General features: G+C 46.8%; 1 protein-coding gene across 6 annotated transcripts in view; it reads left to right on the top strand.

Annotated features, from left to right (window-relative positions):
• Nucleotides 1-12,945, top strand: part of DGKD (diacylglycerol kinase delta) — a 113,043-nt gene that overhangs the window by 16,915 nt on the left and 83,183 nt on the right. For 5 of the 6 annotated variants that reach the window (XM_060624221.3, XM_060624220.3, XM_060624225.3 and 2 more), the window contains exons 2-3: nucleotides 7,458-7,568; nucleotides 9,208-9,288. In XM_060624221.3, coding sequence (XP_060480204.2) covers nucleotides 7,458-7,568; nucleotides 9,208-9,288 — 192 coding nt within the window. Of the gene's footprint in view, nucleotides 1-5,548; nucleotides 6,080-7,457; nucleotides 7,569-9,207; nucleotides 9,289-12,945 lie in introns of those variants that run through there. The other variant, XM_060624222.3, reaches the window with a different exon arrangement.

The following is a 12,945-nucleotide window of genomic DNA, read 5'->3' as shown; positions in this document are numbered from 1 at the left end:
TGGACAGGAGTGCGTCTGGCAGATTGATGATGCCTTAAGACCTACATCGTTTGTGCTTTTCTGCCTCACCAGCTGGCTCCCACCTCGGGGTCTCAGCATCGCTGCCACAGCTCTACACGCGGTGTCCGCATTCAAGACAAGAGGGAGGGGGAAGGGGGGAGCTGAAGCCACACGTGTTCTCACACATCAGTGAAGCAATTCGCAGCCCCCGCAGGATGTTCATGTAGGTCTATCTGACCAAGACCGAATCCTGTGGCTGGGGCTGGGGAAGTGTGCTCAGCCTTGTGATGTTGGTCACACTCGGTACAACTAGCCCGCTCAGAACTGAGACTGCGTTAGCTGAGAGGGCAGGGAGTTGGGGGGGGGGGGCATCCCGCAGTGATAGAAGAGCCCTCAGATTTAGGGGGTGTGGGTGTGGACACCAAGGGAAGGACAGATTGAGGAGCGGCTCCTTGGGGGGATTTGGGCATTATGCTTTGGGGCCGGCCACTTTTTGGCTTTTCTGCTTTGGCCCTTCCTCATATTAGTGGGACAGGAATGGGACATCTCCCTAACTCTCAAGTGACAGGGGCTTGGGGACATGGTTGCTTTTCATCTTGCAGGCAGTGCATCGAAGGAGGAAAGCCAGGGTGGTTAGTGGCAAAGAGGAAGTTGGGTTCTCTTGATTGGTAGAAAACAAGGCTGTCCTTTCTTCACGAGTTAGCGGTTTTGGGGTCTTTAGAAAACTCATGTGGGGCACCTTTGTGTCAGATTGTTGGCTTCAGATATGGGTTCTGGCTGTGCAGAGTTGGGAGCAATTCTCCAGCACAGCAGGTACCCATGTGTACCCAGCAGGTACCCTCTCTCTCCTGCTGGTTGCTGGTGCCGTGGAGACACCTAATGTGTATAATCAGTTGTGGCCTGAGGTGTGCACGCTTCCTCAGTTTCTGATAGGATGTGATAAGACCGGGTGGTAGTGAGTAGGGAGGGGAGTTGTAGGTAAGTGGCAGGTAGTTCCAAATCCGGATGAACTGGGGTGGATTTGTGGGTGGTGTCTTGAATTGATGAAGGAATTTACCTTTGCTTACTTTGTTTTAAATCAGAGCTATCAGTAGACTTTTATGTTTCATTTTGCCAACAAATATTTTTTGCCTACTATGTAGGCCCTAGATTTGAATTACAGGTCTTCTGTCTACTAGTTATGTGGCCTTGAATGACCTACTTAATTCTTCAGACCCTCAGTCCCCTAATCTGTAAAATGGGAGTATTGTTACATACCTCTGAAGTTGATGTGAAGGTTAAAAGGTAAAAATGCCTTGCATGAACGTACTAGGTACGGTGGGTACTCACTCAGTAAGCATTTAAAAGAACCTCTAGGCCTTTGGGTTTGTGAACAAACCATACTGTTTATGGTATTCAGATACTATAAACCATAGAAGGTTCAATGTAAGAGTAAGGAGGCCTGATTGTTTCTTTGTGGTCTGTTATTAGCTGTTTAATTGTGGAGAAGTTCCTCAGTCTGTCAGTGGCTAGTTGTCTTGTCAGTTGGGATATTAGCATGTATTTGTTCTGTTAAGAAAGCTAATAGATACAAAAGCGCTCCAGAGAATTTCAAGTGATATGCAAATTTACGGCAATAACTTTTACTTACCTTTTTTTTTCACAAACATTTTATTTATTTAAAAAATTTTAAGTTTACTTATTTATTTAGAGAGAGGCAGAGAGAGAAGGAGAGTGAGAATCCCAAGTAGGCTCCTTACTGTTAGCACCAAGCCTGACACAGGGCTCAAACACACGAACCTTGAGATCATGACCTGAGCCGAAATCAAGTCAGACGCTTAACTGGCTAAGCCACCCAGGCGCCCCTCACAGAAACATTTTAATAGTTCTTTTGTTTATTAACTTTATATGGTAATAGCCCCACTTTTTTTTTTTTTTGAACTTTGTGAATTTGGATGGCGTGGACTTAGTGTAATCAGGTTTATGTAGGTTTTTGCTGAAGGACTCAAAAGGCTTAAGGACAAATTGATGGCTGATGTGAAACATTTGGCTAGATTTTTCACTCTTCTTTTCTTTTTTTAATTTTTTTTTAATGTTTATTTATTTATTTTTGAGACAGAGAGAGACAGAGCATGAACAGGGGAGGGTCAGAGAGAGGGAGACACAGAATCTGAAGCAGGCTCCGGGCTCTGAGCTGTCAGCACAGGGCCCGACGCGGGGCTGGAACTCACGGACCGCGAGATCGTGACCTGAGCCGAAGCCGGACGCTTAACCGGCTGAGCCACCCAGGCGCCCCAGTCACTCTTCTTTTCTTTATCCTCCCCCGCCTCGTTCCCCACCCTCCTTATTTCCTGGCCTGCCTGCAGCCCCTAGCCCTGTCCTCTCAGGCAGGCTGGCCAGCAAGGAACGTGTGGAAGTTCTTACGCTTACAGTGCGCGAGACGCTGATGGCACCAGCAGAGCTCTGCCTGAGGTTTTACCTCTGTCCTTTTATTGACTTTGTTTTCCCCTTTCTTTCTACATACTAAAGAACATGTGTGTAAACGTCAGTGCAGCACAAACGCACGTGGTAAAACTGCACGTGTGGACCCAAGCTTTCAGCAGGGTATTGGGATGTCACCCTCAGGGCTCCTTTCTGTCCAGCCCGCTGCCCTTCAGCATCTCTCAGTCACCATTGGACTTAACCCTGGTTCATGCCTTCTGTCAGTTTACCGTTTGGCAGCTTCTTTTTCTTCGTTACCATTTTGCAGGGGTTCTTAGAATATTCTGGCTGTTGGCAGTGTCGCGCGTATCTTCTCCCAGCGTGTGACTTCACCCTTCCCTTTCTTTGTAAGGTGTCTTTGATGAACAGAAGTTCTCAGTTGGAATGTAGTTGGCTTTAGCAGTCTTACAGTTTGTGTTTAGTGTTTTTTCAATCCTATTTGAGAAATCCATCCCCTCTTCCACTGCCACCCAGTCCCAAGGTCATAAGGCAGTTCTCCTGTATTGTCTGCTGAAACTTCAAGTTCTGCCTTCTGCGTCGCATCTGTAGCCCCCCCGGGGCTGACTTGTGTCTGTGGCGTGTGCGGTAGAGGACTGCGAGCGTCCTTCCCTTTGGGTGACCTGCTGTCTTAGGCCGGCCACTGACTGGTCCCTCCTCGCCCCCCAGCTGGAGAAGCTGCTGCTGTCACATGTCACACTTTCCAATCTGTGAGCATCTGTTTCTGGGCTGTCCTGAGCCCCAAATGCTGCTGCTTCTCATTTGCTTTAAGGACTAGCCCAGGACACGTGCAGGTGTTTTGTTGTAGCAATAGCCTTGTTGGTAGTATTGAGAGGGGGAAGCATTCCACCTGTTCTAGCAGCAGGGCGCGAGCTGAGTGATAAAGCACATCAGTACAGGGAGATACTCTGCAGCTGACAGAGATAGATTCACTAATATGGACGGGTGTTGACAATATATCTCGACAGAAAAAATAGTAAGTTAAAGTACGGTATGTGCACTATGATTTCACGTTTATAAAAAGTTAAGAAACGTGCAGGTTAAAAAAAAAACCCACCTCCCATTTTTGCTTCCTCCCATCCCGGTCACATTTGGGGTGCTGTCCTCTGGCTTCGCCCTGGCAGGTCCTCCTCCGGCTCCTCCCAGTTGGCATCATCAGTGTGTCCTCTTGGGTTTTTTCTCCTCGCCCCTGGCCTTGTGCCCACTTTCTTCTATCCTCCGTTTGGGTTCCCGCCTCCTTTCTGCACCCGAGCCGGTGTCCTGGGATTCCCTGTTCCCCGCGCCTGCTCTCCTTCTGCCTCTCCATACGGGCCTCATTGAAGCACCTCCCTGTTAAACCTTCTCTCACGCCCTGACCTCTTATCCGCAGCCATCTCTCCGCTCAGCTGGCCCTGGCAGCATCGAGGCCCTTGTGGCATGCCCCAGACGAAGCCCCCATCCCCCTACCCATGAGACCTGAGTCCTCCTTGCCCCTGTCTGTGGCCGTCTTCTTCCTGTCTCCCTCCCAGATGCTCAGTGTTGCCGGTTGCCCTCTTATAAGAGTTTCTGGAGTGTTCTGCATGCCTCCAGATTTCCCTCCCCCTTTCCTCCACACTGTGGCCAGAACCATCTTTCCAAAGTGTACATGAGGGCCGGAGACCGACAGGCCTGACAATCAGTGATCTGAGAGCAGGTTTGAGCAGGGCTCGCGGGGCCTGCTCTCGCCTTTCCCTGCCCACTGGTTTGAAGCCTCTTTTTTTTTTTTTTTTTTTTTTTTTTCAACGTTTTTTATTTATTTTTTTTGGGACAGAGAGAGACAGAGCATGAACGGGGGAGGGGCAGAGAGAGAGGGAGACACAGAATCGGAAACAGGCTCCAGGCTCCGAGCCATCAGCCCAGAGCCTGACGCGGGGCTCGAACTCACGGACCGCGAGATCGTGACCTGGCTGAAGTCGGACGCTTAACCGACTGCGCCACCCAGGCACCCCTGAAGCCTCTTTAAGGGCATTTCCAGAGCTGCGTTCCTCAGCCCTTTGTTCCCGGGCAGGATGACTGGAGACTTGAACTTCCCCAACAGCAGGTGCCCGGGTAGTCTCGCCCATGGGCCAGGAGCGGTCTGTCTGCTCACTGCGGGTGGCCGTGGCGCCCGGGCCGAAGACTTCTGGTTTCATCCCTGGAGTCCAGCCTGGGGATTTCCTGTTTGGAGGTGGGCATGGGGCTCGCTTTTGCACTCTACCTGATTCTCAGTGCCTGAGTGTGTTTCAAATCGGTCCTTTCTTGTTCCTGATGGTAATGAAGGTGCCCTGGATGGCTGGAAGGACAGAGCGGGCCCTTTTGTTTGTGCGCGGAACTTGACCAAACGGTTCTGGGAGTCTGGCCGCCCAGCACGCCCTGAGCGAGCTGTGCTGGAGTCTGGGGTTTTGACTGCTGGTTCTCCGCTCTGTTGGGCATGAGGAGGAGCCCTGCCAGCTGAGCAGTGTTTCCTGTGGGTGCCAGTTACAAGCTGCCAAATGCAAAACATAGCAGATTATTCAGGGGTGTTATTTTCTTGACCACTTTTAGTTCATTGCTTTTGACTGAGTGTTTAAAAATATTCTGCAGCATATCTGTAGTATTCTCGAGCAGCGAATCAGGAGAAGAGACACAGTTTCTGAGAAAGCTTCAAAGAAATACTGGTCTTTATCTTTTCCCCAGCCTTTTCCGCTGAAACCCACCAGAGTCTTTTTCTGAGTGCTCTTGTTCTATAAATAGAACAGCGGCCCTCCTCGGGTAGCCCAAGATCGCGGCTCTCATCCGCTTTCTGAAAGATGTGTGTGTGTGTGTGGTGGACTGGACTGTGTTTTAATTTTTCTTTTCTTTTATGTGTGACATGTGTGGCGGGAGATGCAAGAAAAAATACTGCAGCGTTTATCTCTTAAAAATAACTTACTATAACTTTTCTGGGTCGGAGCTTGTTGGTTTTGTTGTCGTCGTCGTCTTTTTTTTTTTTTTTCTTTTAACTTTGCATTTAGGGAAGAGATGGAAGTGGTGACCCCCCCTGCAGAGGTAAGCAAGACGCGTGGGGGCGAGGAGAGGTGCTTCGCCTGTGAGCGAGGCCTCAGGCCAAGGAGGAGAGGCTGGCCCGGAGCGCAGTGCTGGCGCCCGTGGGTCTGCATCAGGTCTCTGAAGAACACGTTGACATGAGTGTCCATGTGTACTTGGGTCTGAAAACAGTGTGAGGAGGCAACCTGGTAGTCCTTTCGTACCGAGGACTGGTTTCTACCTGCAGCTCCTGGGTTCAGAGGTGGGGCTTTCTCTCCGCCTGGGATCAGCCTCTGGTTCAGCACATGCTCCCGCACTTCAGAAAAGCCAGCGCCGTCCTGTAGCTGAGGATGGCAGTTTGCATTCTGTGACTGTGGTCAGTAGTCTGTTCTTGGATCACTGGGTGATGCTGTGTTCCTCTCTCTCCTGCCGGCACTCTTTAATTACCTGAGGAAGGAGGTTCCTCAGTGATTTTTGTCCTGGGAGTCGGAGAAGGTTGCTGTTCGTCCTGCTAGGCCAGCCCTGCCCCCCACAGACCCCACGGTACCTGGCACGTGGTCGGGAGCCGGCACGGGCGGCTCCCCTGCCCGGGAGGCCCATGGAGAGGATGCCCGGTGGCAGGGTAAGGAGAGAGCAACGGCCCGCAATCCCAGGACCCCCCCCCCCCGGGCTGCTCAGGTTGGGGTTCTGGTGCCTGACCCGGTGTTAGTGGTGTGTGTGGGACGGGAGGCTTTCTTTGTCATGCTTCTTGGGGTGGGGGGTGACTGCATCCCAAGCTCCCCGCTTCTCTGTCTGGAGTTGGCTGATGTTGGGACCGGGCAGCGCTGCTGTTCCACTCTTGCCTTCTGATGTGTTTGGGTTACGTGAAGTTTCTGTGTCTGGTTTTGTCTTACGTCGTCTTCGGTGGCCACAGCACCCAAGTGCTTCCGACAGATACTTTTTTAAAGAAGTTACTTAGAGTGCAAAACAATGCGGGATTGGGTAATTCAACCCAAACTCCTCTGAACCAGTATTTGTGTACTTGAGCAGAGTTTTGTGCATTCTGCCTGACTCCATGGTGGGACTCTGTGGAGAATGGCCGTTTCTGTCAGCTGGGGAAAACAGGGTGCACATGCCGAGAGCCAGGCTCTTGTTTCATGCACGTTGTTTATTCGTTTTGACTCTTAGTGGCTCCCAGCGGTTCAGATGTGTAATGATCAAGTGGTTCCTTGAGCATTTAACTTCTGAGTGCTCTGCAGGGCTCCTTTTGTCCTGTCAGACCAGCACAGGGGACAGCACAAGAGAGAAGCAGGTCCAGGAGAAGGCATGTCCCATTCTTGGCTTTCATTGAGCCAAGGTGAGTGGAGTGCTGTCCACCTGGATTGTTAAGGGAACTCCAGTTTGTGGCGGATGCATCAGATTTATGGGATGAGAGGAGTTTTCGTGACTTTGGTCGTGGAACTTCTCTCTGCAGCGTGGGCGGAGGCACATGCCTAGCTTGTGAATGGGGTGACGGTTGAGTGGGGTTCAGGCCTGCAGCTACGCTGAACCCCACAGCAACCTACGTCGACAGTTTTGGCAACAGGATCCTGAGAAATGGCAGGAAGCCAGAGAACACGGAGACGGGGCCAAGAATAGCTGAAAAATACCAAACGCTGAAGTTGGAAAATGCTCTGGCCCCTTGCTGCCTACTGTTGGCCTGCAAGCCTTCACGTCCCCTGCTGCTGATCCCCAGGGCATAGCCGGGCACACCTTGGGCCCCAGACAACCTCACCACTCAGGCACGCTGGTGTCCCTCAGAGAATCGTGTAGCCCCCCCCCCCCCCCCCCCCCCCCCAAGCAGCACGCTCGGCCAGTCCATAAGTAGTCGGGGTCTGGGGAGAGTGGGGGAATCCCTCCTTCAGTTAGGCCACTGGCCCGTTAGGGACATGCACGCACTGGCCCGTCTGTGTGCAGTTCTGCCGGACGGGCCCGAGGGCACCATGCAAACGCTTGCTCATGAATCATTTCTGTGCTTTCAGACCGTCATCAAAGAGGGGATGCTGACCAAACAGAACAATTCATTCCAGCGATCAAAAAGGAGATACTTCAAGCTGCGGGGGCGGACGCTGTACTATGCAAAAACGGCCAAGGTGAGATGCGGTGGAGGGGCCGCCGGGGAGAGGGTTCCCACGGGGTCCGCGTCTTGGGAGAAACCTTCGCTTCTTGGATCTGTTACTTCCAGTGAGTTTGGCAATACTCTAGGGTGCTAGCTTTAATTTGTCTCAAGCCATGTTCTATTTCTTACAGACACTGACTTTTACTCATTTTTCTCTTTCCTTAATGTCATATGTCACCAATGAAGAAAAGGGGAAATGTCACAGAAATAATCAAATTACAGTTAGAGATCCTTCTTTCGGAAGGATTGGGGGGTCACAGCCTTAGAACTCTTTTATTACGGACTAAAATTAAAATGTCTTTTTTAAAAAAGTGCTTTATTGAGGTATAATTGGCAAGCAAAAAGCTGTACACCTTTAACGTGTACAGCTTAGTTTGGAGACAGGTAGTAAATATCTATGAAACTGATTAAAAGTGTTTCTGAAGTATGTTGGGCTTCTTGGTGTGTGAGCAGAACTGAGATTCTGTCTCTAGGCTTCTGGCCGTGGTCCTTCTTTCCATGTGCAATCTTGTATGTGAGCTTTACCGTGAGAGCCACCAGGCAGCTTAGTGGAAGACAAGGAGCCAGTCAAACCCACTAAATTACTGCTGTGTTTACATAAATGCAGTAAATGCAAAGCTAGTTTTTGGTATTCTGAATACCAGTATTAGTATTGTTGTCAATACTTATATTTTGGTATTAAAATGTAAATGATTCGGATTCCAGATTTGTGTTGGAGATGTATCCCTAGGGAGTGCATTCAAATGTGAAATTGAACAGAACAACTTGTTTAGATAGGGTTCTGACCACATCCCTCATTTAAAAAAACAAAACAAAACACTCATAGTTATTTTAGTTCTTTGTGTGTATGGAGTGGGGGGAGGAGGTTACTTAAAAGGCTGAGTCTTTCTAAGTCATTAGCATTTCCTCCAGGGTTCCCAGTAGACTCCTCTTAGAGGGGACAGTAAGGTAAGTGGGAGGTGTGGACTGATGAGGGGATTTGGAGGGGGAGAGTGAGGGTGGAAATGGGCTGGGGAGAAGGTCCCAGGACTCATTCATTCTCCCATCCTCCTCCTGGAGTCTGGTGGTCTCTCTCCTCAGGACTGAATTCCTTCTGCTCTGCTCCCTTGGTTTTTTTTTTTTGTTGTTGTTGTTGTTCATGGCCACATCCCTTCTATTTGGGTTGGTCTCTCTTCCTAGAATTATTTATTTCAGCCAGGACCTTTCCCGCTAAGTGTGTTGGCTGGACAAACCAAAACCGGAAGGACAGGAGATCCTCAGTCTGGACCCCTGTTCCCTCAGGTGGACTCTGTGGGAAGGCATATTTCACATATAAAAGTGAAATGCTGAGCAGTACAAAAGTTAAATACAGAAATCACAGTGTTTTGTTTTGCTTCCACGAATGCAATCACTAATGAACTCCTGGATTAACACCCGGAGCTCTACCTGTGAGCTCTGTGCTCCGTGTGTAGTCACTGCACCTTTAGTCCTCAAGTGTCAAGTGCTCAAGGTTCCAGGGTTCCAGGCACGTGGGCATCTGTGGGTGTTTGACTAGGGTTGAGGAGAGTGGGGGGGCAATGCTGGGCTGGGTGCCTTGGCTGCGCACTGACCCTGGTGCCTGTGCCTCTCTGCAGTCCATCATATTTGACGAGGTGGACCTGACAGATGCCAGCGTGGCTGAATCCAGCACCAAGAACGTCAACAACAGTTTCACGGTAAGACTCCGGACCACACCTTTCTCGATTCTTCACCATGTGTAGCTTTCCTTTTTAATTTGAACACGTGCGTGCGAGCAGTTCTTTTTCTCTGATTGGAATGCTTCCTGGTAAATTTTGAATTTAATGTTGAAAATCATACTGTGGTTGGAGAAAAACTGGGAATTTGGCACATGTAAGCTCGAAAGAACAAGAGGGTCCAAGTGAACTGTTTTTAACGTGTTGTTACATTTCTCTAGGTTTTGCACAGAGCTTTGTTTCTTATGATTATTGTAGAAAATTTGGAAAACACGGGAAAATATGTTGAAGCACATAACCATAATTCAGCTACCTCAAGACATATACTGTTGATATTTTGGTGTATTTCTTTTCTTCTTTACTTTTAGACTGTCCTCGTACCCCCTGCCACCTGCCCAATTTATAGCAGTTATGTTGTACTTTTTGCAAAAGTTCTAAGGGCATAAATTCATGTGACCTCACTGTCCAGAGGTAGCCAGGTGCTCACTCTAGAGTGTTTGTCTGTATTTCTTTAAAAAAAAAAAAAAAATTTTTTTTAATGTTTATTTATTTTTGAGACAGAGAAAGAGTGTGAACGGGAGAGGGTCAGAGAGAGGGAGACACAGAATCCAAAGCAGGCTCCAGGCTCCAGGCTCCAGGCTCCGAGCTGTCAGCACAGAGCCCGACGCGGGGCTCGAACCTGCGGAGTGTGAGATCATGACCTGAGCCGAAGTCGGATGCTTAACCAACTTGAGCCACCCAGGCGCCCCTGTCTTTATTTCTAAATATGTGTGCCTTCACCCACATACACCATGAGATTTTTATGATCCTTTTGTTTTACACTTGCTTTTTTTTTTTTTTCCCCTCCCCCCTCTTGAGAATTTATGGTGGACATTTTTCCATGTCAGTTGATCTAAATGTTCCTCATATTTTTTAATCACTATATAGATAGCATTTCTGGTGTGACTGTAATTTTGGTTTCAGGGGCTGACTTTAAAATCGTTCTGTATAAAGTGTGATTCTAAGGGCAGGAGTGGAGTATTTAAAAGTATGTTTCTATGATTAAGCTAGTCCATCTAGAAGTAAAGTATGCTACCTGATTTTTTTTTTTCAATTCTTTTGTAACTCCATCAAAGTGCGTAACTTTCTTTACATTTAGGATCTGACATTTTGCATGTTAGTTTCGGATAGTTTCAGGTTTTGTTTTATTTATTTATGGGCTGATTATTGATGTTGCTGTTGCAAATGGGATTTTTCTTCCTCCATTTAAACTTCTATTTATTTTGTTTTGATGTATCTAACTGCTCTTGGTTCTGGTTCATGGCTTATTGAATTAGACTTCCCTGGTGGTCTCTCTTACTTGATGCTTCGATTTACTTGGAATGTTTTTACTTTTTCACCATCAATTTTATTGTTTACTTACTAGCTGGGGAGATACTTTGAAAACTATGTAAGTGGATTATTCTGTGATTTGTGGCTTTTAGAGTGTTAATAGGAAGAGGTGTTGACTTTTATTGGGGTGTTTTGAGCATTAATTTAGTTGATCATGTTGGTTTTAGGTATTTACACACTTCCTAATAATAAGTTGGTCTTGGCCATGTTAGATTTTACAACCTCGTTTTGTTTAGGCTTTTCCTATCTAATGTGTATGGATGGACATTTCCTCTGGAGTAGGAGGTAGGTAGCCTTTGCTGTTTTGATCCCAGAGTTAGACTAGCCCCATAAAATTAATTTAGTAACTTTCCATAACTTTATGTGTTCTGGAACACTTTATATGGCTTTAGAATTGACGGTTTCTTGAACAGCTGAGAGAAATTACTTTAAATTCTCGGTCATAAGGACTCTTCAGGGAGGTAAGGCTGTGAAAAGGTTTGTTTTTGCTTCCTGATGATTGGAGCTTTTTTACTGCTTGACTTCATTTTTGTATTTTACTTTCCCACTTATCCTGCACCTTCAAATTCAGTGGCATATATTATTTGCACTTGAAGCATCAGTGTGTCTGGTTATATCCCTTTTGTATTTCTAATTTCATTTGTTTAGCTTTTGTTTTTCTTGTCAGATTTCTTAAACTCCATCACTTTTGTTGTTTTATATGGGAACCAGTTCTTGGATTATTGATCAGTTCCATTTTTTCTGGCACCTAATTGAGTTTCTGCATTTATATTCATTGTCTCTTTTCTGCTTTTCACAACTTTTAAAAACAACCCACTGATTAGCTTATTCTCATTTTCATTATGTGTGTGTGTATGTATATAATTATATACACAATGAAATTGTCTATGTGATGAAAACATGAGGGACTCTTAATTGAACTCTGAGTGCCTTTCTGTTCACATTCTGAAGGTTGTTTTTTCTCCCAGTAGAAGAGTGTGATTAAAGACAAAATACTTTTCAGGGGTGCCTGGGTGGCTCAGTCGGTTAAGCATCCAGCTTCGACTCAGATCATGATCTCCTGGTTCGTGGGTTTGAGCCCTGTGTCAGGCTCCGTGCTGACAGTTCAGAGCCTGGAGCCTGCTTTGGATTCTGTGTCTCCCTCCTTCTCTGCCTCTCCCCTGCTCACACTCTGTCTCTCTCTCTCTCTCAAAAATAAACATTAAAAAAAATTTAAAATAAAAAGACAAAACACTTTTCTGATCCAGTTATTGAAGAAAATTTTCAAGTATGTAAATGTAAATAGGAAATTTAAAACAATCCATATTCCTATTACCCAAAGATAACTGGTAATAATTTCGGCCGATGTCATTCCCACCAAATACATTTTATAAAATATGGTTTTTTAACCTTCTTTCTTTAGTTAACAGTGAGCCTTTTCGCTTGTAATGTCCTCTAAAATCTTGTGTATTACTGTTGCATAGTATTTCAGCGTATATGTGTGTTAAATTTAACCAGTCCCTATATTGAACGTATTTTCCTATCGTAAGTAATATTGTGATATGCACTTGGACACAGATCCTTTGGTGCATTTCTGATTATTTCTTTAAATTCTTGGAAATGGAATTCCATTTGAGGTACAAAGTAGGAGCTGTTAAAAGGCCTCTGAAAAATGGGTGATACATGTCACGACTTATATGAGCCTTGGACACGTTAGCTAAATGAAAGAAGCCAGACACAAAAGGCCACATATTCGATGATTCCATTTATATGAAATGCCACAGTAGGCAAATCTGTAGAGACAGAAAGTAGCTGAGTGGTGGGGGCGGGGGCCTGTGGAGGAGGGAGGGACGGTTGCTGGAGGTACAGGCTTTTTTCAGGGGTGACAAAAGGTTCTAAAATTAGATACAGGTGATAGTTGCCCAACTTTGGGAGTATGCTAAAAGCCACTAAGGTGTACACTTTAAAAGGGTGAACTGTGTAGGAATTATATCTCAGTAAAAATATGGAAAAAATAGAATGGCACTATGCTTTTGGTACCATGTGAGTTAATTCGGAGCTCTGTCAGCCTGCTCCGACAGTGAACCCTGATTTGTATGTTGTCTCTATGGGAAATGTGTGCAGAGTGCCCACACTGGACTTGCAGATGTGGAGGCAGTCTGTGTTGGAGAAACCTCTGGAACCACATCTCTGTCAGGTAGTCACGGACGATTCCCAGCCTTCAGGGACGAGGCACCGATTCTCTCACATTTATTTTTGATTTCGTTAGTGCTTTAAAAACTGCCTTTT

Source organism: Panthera onca, chromosome C1, assembly GCF_046562875.1.
Source record: "Panthera onca isolate mPanOnc1 chromosome C1, mPanOnc1 haplotype 2, whole genome shotgun sequence".
NCBI lineage: Eukaryota > Metazoa > Chordata > Mammalia > Carnivora > Felidae > Panthera > Panthera onca.
This window is presented reverse-complemented; position numbering and strand designations above follow the sequence as displayed.